Source organism: Aquarana catesbeiana, linkage group LG03, assembly GCF_042186555.1.
Source record: "Aquarana catesbeiana isolate 2022-GZ linkage group LG03, ASM4218655v1, whole genome shotgun sequence".
Lineage (NCBI taxonomy): Eukaryota > Metazoa > Chordata > Amphibia > Anura > Ranidae > Aquarana > Aquarana catesbeiana.
The window spans coordinates 631346286-631356657 of record NC_133326.1 but is presented as its reverse complement, the minus strand read 5'-3'; the positions used below and the strand labels follow the sequence as shown (position 1 = coordinate 631356657).

The window sequence follows — 10372 nt, the reverse complement described above, 5'->3', positions numbered from 1 at the left end:
AGAAAGAAGAAAGAAGAAAGAAGAAGAAAGGAATTGTCAAAAACTGTCTCTTGTCATTTTTAAAATTTTTGATACTTTTTTAGTGAAATGGTAGGGGTACTTTTGTACCCTTTTCACACAGGGGAGAGGGCCGGGATCTGGGGGTCCCCTTGTTAAAGGGGGCTTCCAGATTCCGATAAGCCCCCCGCCCGCAGATCCCCACAACCACCGGCCAGGGTTGTGGGGATGAGGCCCTTGTCCTCATCAACATGGGGACAAAGTGTTTTGGGGGGCTACCCCAAAGCACCCTCCAAATGTTGAGGGCATGTGGCCTGGTACAGTTCAGGAGGGGGGCCGCTTTCTCGTCCCCCCCTCTTTTCCTGCGGCCTTCCAGGTTGCGTGCTCGGATAAGGGTCTGGTATAGATTTTTGGGGGGACCCCACGCAGTTTTTTTTTACATTTTGGCGCGGGGTTCCCCTTAATATCCATACCAGACCTGAAGGGCCTGGTATGGAATTTAGGGGGACCCCCCATGTCATTTTTTCTTTAAATTTTGGTTCGGGGTTCCCCTGTGGGGAATTCCCATGCCATTTTTATCAATGAACTTCTATGTGTATTGTCGAACCGGCAATGCATTAATAGCTGCGAGTAGTTTTAAATGACTTTTTTTCCTTTGAAATGTCATTTTGCTGTCAGACTGTTCTAAACACGGGAAACATGCACCCTTTTACAAGCATACTATAGACACCCCCCAGGTACGAAATTTAAAGGGCCGTTTTTAAAACTTTTTTTGCATTGATCCATGTCCCCTGGGGCAGGACCCAGGTCCCCAAACACTTTTTATGACAATAACTTGCATATAAGCCTTTAAAATAGCTTTTGATTATTCATGTTCCTGTCCCAAACACTTTAAGGGTGTTCGCATGTTCGAACAAACTTTTTTCCTGTTCGCATGTTCTGGTGCGAACCGAACAGAGGGGTGTTCGGCTCATCCCTAATGAGCATACAACTGTGAAAAAGGGAAGATAAAAATCAAGGGATTCTGTGTAGTTTGGCATAGTCATGAGTAGGGATATAAGCAGAAAAACGCTCAAGTGCGATGTAATGAATGTGTGGCATAAAATTTTAATGATGATAAATATGGGGTATATTCAATTCAATGAAAAGGAGGGGCTTGGCGAATGGTAAATTATAAATAAAAGGGTGGTGCCTGAATTATAATTACAGATGATAGACAGTGCCTCCAGCCAATAACAATTAATAAATAACTTAAACTTAAATATATCCCAATTACATTAATAAGTAAATATAGTTTATTAAAATACAAGTATAGTTATACAATTTCATACAAATGGTGATTAATATTTCACACACATTATCAAAGACATCAATACAATAGGAAGATAATTTATTTTAACTTTCAAAGACCAAACCTGGGAAGGCTGCAACCAACCATAAAAAGGGTGATTAACCGTGCTTTAAAATATTAACATAAGTGTTGAGATTTAGAATACAACTGACGGTGCCCTTGCTTTTGTGCATTGTAAACATTGAGTTTTCATTCTGTTACACTATGTGTTATGTATTTCTTTTTGTTCTTTATTTTTTGTTTTTTCCTTCTATGTCTTGATAAAAAATCAATAAAAAACTATTGAAATTAAAATATTAACATAAGAACCCAAAATACTCTTAAGACAATTTCTGACTCTCTCCTGCCAGAGCAGAGATAGGAACGTATCTTGAAGAGCAAAATGAAAATACTACTCAATTTAAAATAAGTCCTAAATTCACTAGACCTGTTAAAGTAGGGTGGACAATAAACAATCTTCCTGGGAAACCAACAACAGCCAATTTGGCTGCAATACAGATCTATACCTAATTTACCCGTACACAATTTCAACATATAACATAGACAGACTATGTAGGAAAACTTTAGTAAATAAATTGCCCTGCACACTGTAAATAATAATATCAAGATACAAGCAATAAAAATATAATCCCTATAATTTTGGGAGCAAAAAAGGTTAGTCGGTATATTTAATCTATATCTCACCACTGCTTCAATAGGGAAGGTGTGCAAAGTATTAAGAGCATAGATGGTTAGTTTCTGCAGCAAAGTTCAGCGATATGGGGCATGGTCAACGGGCAACAGCCTTCTCAATCGTCCAGAAAGTGTATCAGCAAGTGGGTGTGTGGTTCCCTTCTGAGAATCTTGTGTGTCTGTGATTTATAGGGTGGAGTACCATTGTTTGAATTTATATTTCCCCAATCATGTTTACCATTTCATGATTGGTTGGTTTCAAATTTGGGCGGTAACTGTCCCTCTTTCATCTGCCCACCAGTGGTCATTGCAGTTGTATAATTGGAATTCTTACATGGTTACACAGTAACATAGTTACATAGTAGATGAGGTTGGAAAAAGACACAAGTCCATCAAGTCCAACCTATGTGTGTGATTATATGTCAGTATTACATTGTATATCCCTGTATGTTGTGGTTGTTCAGGTTCTGATTGTCATATCATTGCATCTGGTATTTTTATGAACTGTATTTTAATATGTTTTACGATTACGATGATCTGGTGATTGCCCGCCTTCATAACTCTTCGGTTTGCTGTCCCCATATTGTGTACTTTGCTGGTTATAAGAAATTGGGACCTTTAGTAAATATACTGTGACTGTTAGATATTCATGGGACAAAACAAACAAACCCCTTCCCCCTCATAATAATTGTGCCAAGTTCTTTTACAAGATGTGGATGACTTCTGGCATACATTGACTCTTGTATATAGTAGCATAGTAATTTTATATATATATTTTGTAATTTCTGTTTGAGCTGATACTGGACTCCATTTGGTGCATAATTAATTAACTGGGTGTCTCTGCCATTGTTTTGAGTCAACACTGGATTTCTCTGGGAGGGACAGCTTCATCCTTGGAACAATGAGGGTAGACAATGGATATCTATTAGTGTTGCACCTGAATAAAAGGGGTTATTGTCTTTTTGGGTTAAGTTTCATAGTCTTACAAACCAGGGAACAATCCGTTAGAGAAGATGTCCAGTTCCCTCTCTAATCCAGGTAAATAGACGATCTGTCTTCACACTAAACAAACATGATATCAGGGAGTGACTCAGGTAATCTCTGGTTGAGGTTGAGTGAAACCATTGTTCCGGCTTCTGCTCTGTACAACAGGGGAGTTTGCATATTAATTTCCCCCCTCCCACCTATGGGGATAGTTCAATCAATGTTTTCCTTTTCTCTACGGAAAACCCACTTTGTCTTGAGTATTACTGATTGTGTATTATGATTTATATATTTTTTTATGTATCCATGCCATGACAGTGAATATGGCTTATAAAGATGTCGCAGTCCTCCAACGGGGTTTCTGGCCAAGCTAGCAGCGACAGGAAGTTCACATTGTCCCTAACTATAATCAACCCTGTGATATTTACCAAGCAAAAGCTATTAAAAAATACAGACAGTAGAGGGAATAAGCTCCCTACACGCCTTTGCACAGTGGCATTGTCAACATGTGGAAAGGGTAGCATTAGATGCACTAGAAGATTTAGATGGACTTGATTAACACATTAAAGCTGAACTCCTGCTAACACTTTTTAAGCAGTTACAGAAAGTTTTTTTTTTTCCTTTTATGATAAAGGCTTTACATAAATTAATAAAAGCCAGCACATATAAGAAATGGTAAGCTGCAATATAATACATTTTTTTATCTTATGCTTAATACCGCTCTCTTGCAGGGTCACAGAATTCTCAGAGTTTGGGTACACGCAAAGAAATCCAGAGTATGGTCCATGCTGCTCATTGCTGAAAATTAAGTTTATTGACTCAAACAAATACACAAAAATGACAGCTATCGAGACGAGCAGGTGAATTCCTATACTTCTGTTTTTCAAAATATCTTTCCTAACAACAAAACTCCTTTGTTGCCAAAAGCCTGTTCCTTACAGAGTTCAGTAGCTCAAGTTGAAGTTTTACACACAAGTGGATGAGTTAGAGCAATGATTCCTCCCTCCTTTGTGTTCCTGGATGAAGATTGAATCAAAGAGAGTTTAAAGGCAAACAGCTTCTGCTAAATTCTCTCTGAAGAAAACCAGTAATGCTCTGGTCACAAATGCATTGTAATAAATGTTTATTTGTGAAACAAATATTTTTTTACAGTAGATAACAGGTATGAAACAATTTGAAAACTTTTAAAATGTGAATAAAATTATAACATTATAGTTCCCTTTTATAAAATATGCTTAACAGTCAGAAGCACAACCAAAAGGTGACTTCACAATTAAAGCGGGGCTAAACTCTCAAAATCAACATGAACAATGTTTATCGCTTATGAAAACTAGCATTAGTAAATAGATAGGAAGGTATAATAAATCTACTTATTTTCAAAGTTTTCTTTTTTTTTTTTTTCTTTTACATTTCACCAGTTTTTAACTGGCTTGTGGTTTAGGCCAAAATGATATTATATAGTGCCTTGAAAAAGTATTCATACCCACTGAAATTTTCCACATTTTGTCATGTTACAACCAAAAAAGTAAATTGTATTTTTGGGGGATTTTATGTGATAGACCAACACAAAGTGGCACATAATTATGAAGTGGAAGGAAAACAAATGGTTTTGAATTTTTTTTTTTACATCAAAATATCTGAAAAGTGTGGCGTGCATTTGTATTCCGCCCCCTGAGTTAATACTAGCATTTTCAGTTTGTGATGCTCAGATACAGTTAAGTTCTGCTTTAGGAATGCACATTGAACAAGTCCTGAGTTTAAGAGAAGAATATGATCCTATGAGCAATAATACTGCAACAGCAGATACATTGGCGTTGATTCATGAAGCAACCAAGCGCAATCCTTGTTTCTTTTATATAGTATAGACTGTAGAATGAAAGCTGGAACATAAACAGCCCTGTTTTCCTTTTGCATCTCTTTTCATACATATCCATTTTCTTTCCTCAGATTATCACAATCATCTCCTCTGGATAGCATGCTTTTCCATTGGGTGTTACACACTTTGTTCTTTCATCACCATTGAAGAATTGTCTGTACTGATTTCAGTCCTTTTACAGTCTGACATACTTGTCTGTAGAAAGTGAGAAGGACAGTCAGTGAGGGCATTGAGAAACACTCTTTAATACAGGATAACCGTGCTTATTTAATTTTTACTTACATCTTTAGAGCCTGGTGGAAGGGTACCTGTGGTGGATGTATCCAGTTTTTGCTTTCTGCGACCACAAATGTTGTAGAACAATCTGCAGTACGCTTCTCTGACCTAAAAAAATAAGCCAAATACTGTGATTATAAAAAAAGAGCATGAATAAATCTTTAAATCTTTACACTGACCAGTGTTACTGTCTATATATATATATTTTATTTTTATTTATTTATTTCAGGTACTTATATAGCGCCGTCAATTTACGCAGCACTTTACATTTACATTTTACATTCACATCAGTCCCTACCCTCAAGGAGCTTACAATCTAAGGTCCCTAACTCACATTCATACATACTGGGGACAATTTAGACAGGATCCAATTAACCTCCCAGCATGTCTTTGGAGTGTGGGAGGAAACCGGAGTACCCGGAGGAAACCCACGCAGGCACAGGGAGAACATACAAACTCCAGGCAGGTAGTGTCGTGGTTGGGATTCGAACCAGCGACCCTTCTTACTGCTAGGTGAGAGTGCTACCACTACACCACTGTGCCGTATATATACACACACACACACACACACAGTATCTCACAAAAGTGAGTACACCCCTCACAAATTTGTAAATATTATTATATCTTTTCATGTGACAACACTGAAGAAATTACACTTTGCTACAATGTAAAGTAGTGAGTGTACAGCTTGTGCAACAGTTTAAATTTGCTGTCCCCTCAAAATAACTCGATGCACAGCCATTAATGTCTAAACTGCTGGCAACAAAAGTGAGTACACCCTTAAGTGAAAATGTCCAAATTGGGTCCAAAGTGTCAATACTTTGTGTGGCCACCATTATTTTCCAGCACTGCCTTAACACTCTTGGGTAAGGAGTTCACCAGAGCTTCACAGGTTGCCACTGGTGTCCTCTTCCACTCCTTCATGACGACATCACGGAGCTAGTGGATGTTAGAGACCTTGTGCTCCTCCACCTTCAGTTTGAGGATTCCCCACAGATACTCAATAGGGTTTACATGCTACATGGAGACATGCTTGGCCAGTCCATCACCTTTACCCTCAGCTTCTTTAGCAAGGCAGTGGTCATCTTGAAGGTGTGTTTGGGGTCATTATCATGCTGGAATACTGGCCTATGGCCCAGTCTCCCAAGGGAGGGGATCATGCTCTGTTTCAGTATGTCACAGTACATGTTGGCATTCATTGTTCCCTCGATGAACTGTAGCTCCCCAGTGCCGGCAGCACTCATGCAGCCCCAGACCATGACACTGCCACCACCATGCTTGACTGTAGGCAAGACACACTTGTCTTTGTACTCCTCGCCTGGTTGCCGCCACAAACGCTTGACACTATCTGAACAAAATAAGTTTATCTTGTAGTAGTAGTAGTTTATTTTCCAGTAATCCATGTCCTTAGTCTGCTTGTCTTCAGCAAACTGTTTTCGGGCTTTCTTGTGCATCATCTTTAAAAGAGACTTCCTTCAGCCATGCAGACCAATTTGATGCAGTGTGCGACGTATGGTCTGAGCACTGACAGGCTGACCCCCCACCCCTTCAACCTCTGCAGCAATGCTGGCAGTACTTATATGTCTATTTCCCAAAGACAACCTCTAGATATGACACTGAGCATGTGCACTCAGCCTCTTTGGTTGACCATGGCGAGGCCTGTTCTGAGTGGAACCTGTCCTGTTAAACCGCTGCATTGTCTTGACCACCATGCTGCAGCTCAGTTTCAGGGTCTTGGCAATCTTCTTATAGCCTAGGCCATCTTTATGTAGAGCAACAATTATTTTTTTCAGATCCTCAGAGAGTTCTTTGCCATGAGGTGCCATGTTGAACCTCTAGTGACCAGTATGAGAGAGTGAGAGCGATAACTCCAAATTTAACACACTTGCTCCCCATTCACACCTGAAACCTTGTAACACTAACAAGTCACATGACACCGGGGAGGGAAAATAGCTAACTGGGCCCAATTACGACATTTCCACTTAGGGGTGTACTCACTTTTGTTGCCAGCGGTTTAGAAATTAATGGCTGTGTGTTGAGTTATTTTGAGGGGACAGCAAATTTACACTGTTATACAAGCTGGGCACTCATTTCTTCAAATTGTAACAAAGTGTAATTTCTTCAGTGTTGTCACATGAAAAGATATAATAAAATATTTACAAAAATGTGAGGGGTGTACTCACTTTTGTGAGATACTAATATATATATATAATGCCCTGTACACACGATCGGACATTGATCGGACATTCCGACAACAAAATCCATGGATTTTTTCCGACAGATGTTGGACAAACTTGTCTTGCATACACACGGTCACACAAAGTTGTCGGAAAATCCGATCGTTCTAAACGCGGTGACGTAAAACACGTACGTCAGGACTATAAACGGGGCAGTAGCCAATAGCTTTCATCTCTTAATTTAGTCTGAGCATGCGTGGCACTTTGTGCGTTGGATTTGTGTACACACGATCGGAATTTCCGACAATTTTTGTCGGAAAATTTTGTGTGTCGGAAATTCCGATGGAAAATGTGTGATGGAGCCCACACGCAGTCGGAATTTCCGACAACAGGGTCCTATCGCACATTTTCCGTCGGAAAATTCGACCGTGTGTACAGGGCATAACTGTGAAAAAGTTTTAGGCAGGTGTGAAAGAATGCTGTAAATTAGGAATGCTTTTAGAAATAGAAGTGTTATTTTTATCAATTACTAAAATGAAAAGTAAATGTACAGAAGAAAAATCCAACTCAAATCAATATTTGGTGTAACCACCCTTTGCCTTCAAAAGAGCAACAATTTTTCTAGGTACACTTGCTCACAGTTTGTGAGGGAACTCTGGAGATAGGTTGTTCCAACCATCTTAGAGAACTAGCCACAGATCTTATGTGGATGCGGGCTGCCTCAAATCCTTCTATCTCTTTTAGGCCTCCCACACAACTGTTTCTCTTTCAGTTGATTGTATTTCATCCTACATATGAAATTAATGATCATTAACATCTACTAGGTATAATTGGTTAATCTTATACCTGAGTATAATCCTACAAAATTCCTGACTTTGTGCAAATGTGCAAATGTACAAAGTGTGCACTATACAGCACTTGATCATACCTACCTAAAACTTCTGTACTGTATATATGTAGCACCCTCTAATGTGTGCTAGATGTAGTAAGTAGAACAGGTAAACCATATCCTGACTCATCTTGTACATTTGTGTGTCTGAAAATGGGTCAGGGTTATTAGAGGTCAGGGCTGGATTACTCATAATGGCAGCCCTCTGGTGCGCCTCCCTGGTGTCTGGAAGGTTGGAGAACCTTCTAGAATTATGAGCAGGGGTTAGGAGGAGCTGCCATGCATATTTATGAGACCTCAGCCAATCCCCAGTAGTGGGCTGAGTTCACCTCATAAACAGACATGGGCCATGCCAGCAGCAGGGCAGTCGGTGGAAGATGAAGATGCAGTGTTGAGGAGGCTGTCGGTGGCCCTGAGGGGTACCCCTAGTCTGGGGTGGGGGGATCTGCTTTTGGTCTAGGCTCAGGTGCTAGAGAGATCCTGCCAAAGACACATGGGAGAAATCTTTCCTGGAGGTACAGGAGCAAGGAGAGGACAGAATGAGTAGTTCAACACTGGTGGGGATCAACAAATAGGGGAGAATGCCAGATGTAGCCAGTCTCCCTTAAAGACATGGTGGGCTTAAGTCTGAACTGGTGTGAAGAGGGAGTCAGGGGGGCTGGTGAAAGAGGCAGATGCAGCTAGGTGGGCTGGCAGAAGAGGTGGTACTGGGATCAGTGACCACAAAGGAAACAGAAGGGAAAGTTACATGCTATGTGACTCCATGTGTGCTACTGTTAAGGGACTGTGAGTTCCTGCCTGTAATGGGCCATTGCTTAACTGACAAGGACACTGTCAAGTTCCCCCAGGAGTGTACCAGCAGAGGCTGAGCAAGAGAGAGGCCAAGAGTGCAGGAGAAAAGTGAAGAGAAGGCTGTATGTAGGAAGTTGTCCCTGAAGTTTGCTGAAGTCAAGTGGGCATCCTATAACTTTCCATCCCTTTCCAAGTTGGTAAACCCCTAATAAACAACAAAAAAACAAAGCTACAGACTGTTTTCTGACTGTGCGCCTGTGAAGATTCAATGTGCCTGGCTGTGCAGGAGTAGGGGATTCCTGTTCATCTGCAGCTCCTGCATGGGGTATATATATATTATATTATATATATATATATATATACATATACCATATATACTATTAATCCCCAGATGCCCAAACAAATCTGCTAAACAAATCTTTATCTGCTATTCTTCCTGGAGGGCCTACTTAGCTAGCTAAACATTTAAAAGTCTGCCCCCATCCAGCAGTGGCCATCAATGAAAACATCCACCCCCTTCATGTTAGATCAGCACTGGCCTTAAATGAAAACATCCGTCCCATTCATGTTAAATTCCGCCCCTCACCTACATGAACGTGCCTCGGCACAATCTGACTGAAAAATGTGTTCAGTCAGCTATTGTGTGCAGGCGCCGTCTCGCGGACACAACAGCTGATGGTAAAATCAGCTGTTGTGCTATTACGTACGGCGCATGCACAGTTCATCCAGGTGTCGAGAAATGCCCCCATTGAATAGTGCCCGGGCTGAAGGGCACATGCACCGTACGTAACATCACAACAGCTGATTTTACCATCAGCTGTTGAGACGGCGCAGGCGCACAATAGACGACAGAATTTTTTTCTGTCAGATTATGCCCCGCGCTCACCCGCGCTCCCGTGGCGAGTTCATGTCCATGATGGGCAGATTTCAACACATTGTGGGTGGATTTATGGGCACTTGGGGCGAAATTACATGGCCAGTGCTGCAAAACAAAACTTTGTGATGGACGGATTTCTACATTTCTTGTGTGTGGATTTATGGGCACTTTGGGGTGGAATTAGATGGCCAGTGCTGCAAAAATAAAAAACTTTCTGATGGGCGGATATTTACATTTCTTGTGGGTGTATTTATGGGTACTTTGGGGCGGAATATCACAAAGTTTTTTTTTTTTGCAGCACTGGCCATGTAATTCCGCCCCCAAGTGCCCATAAATCCGCTCACAACCTGTAGAAATCCACCCATCATGGACATGAACTCGCCACAGGAGCACGGGTGAGCGCGGAGCACAATCTGACAGAAAAAAAAATTCTGTTGGCTATTGTATGCCTGCGCCATCTCGCCATCACAACAGCTGATGG

At 40.8% G+C, this 10372-nt stretch overlaps 1 protein-coding gene across 1 annotated transcript in view; it reads right to left on the bottom strand.

Moving 5' to 3' along the window:
* Positions 1-4112: 4112 nt before the first annotated feature.
* Positions 4113-10372, bottom strand: part of LOC141133221 (adhesion G protein-coupled receptor E3-like) — a 348306-nt gene continuing 342046 nt past the window's right edge. The window contains exons 21-22 of the mRNA XM_073622460.1: positions 5163-5264; positions 4113-5075 (exon numbers count right to left, since the gene is read on the bottom strand). Coding sequence (XP_073478561.1) covers positions 4998-5075; positions 5163-5264 — 180 coding nt within the window. The 3' untranslated portion in view covers positions 4113-4997. The remainder of the gene's footprint in view (positions 5076-5162; positions 5265-10372) is intronic.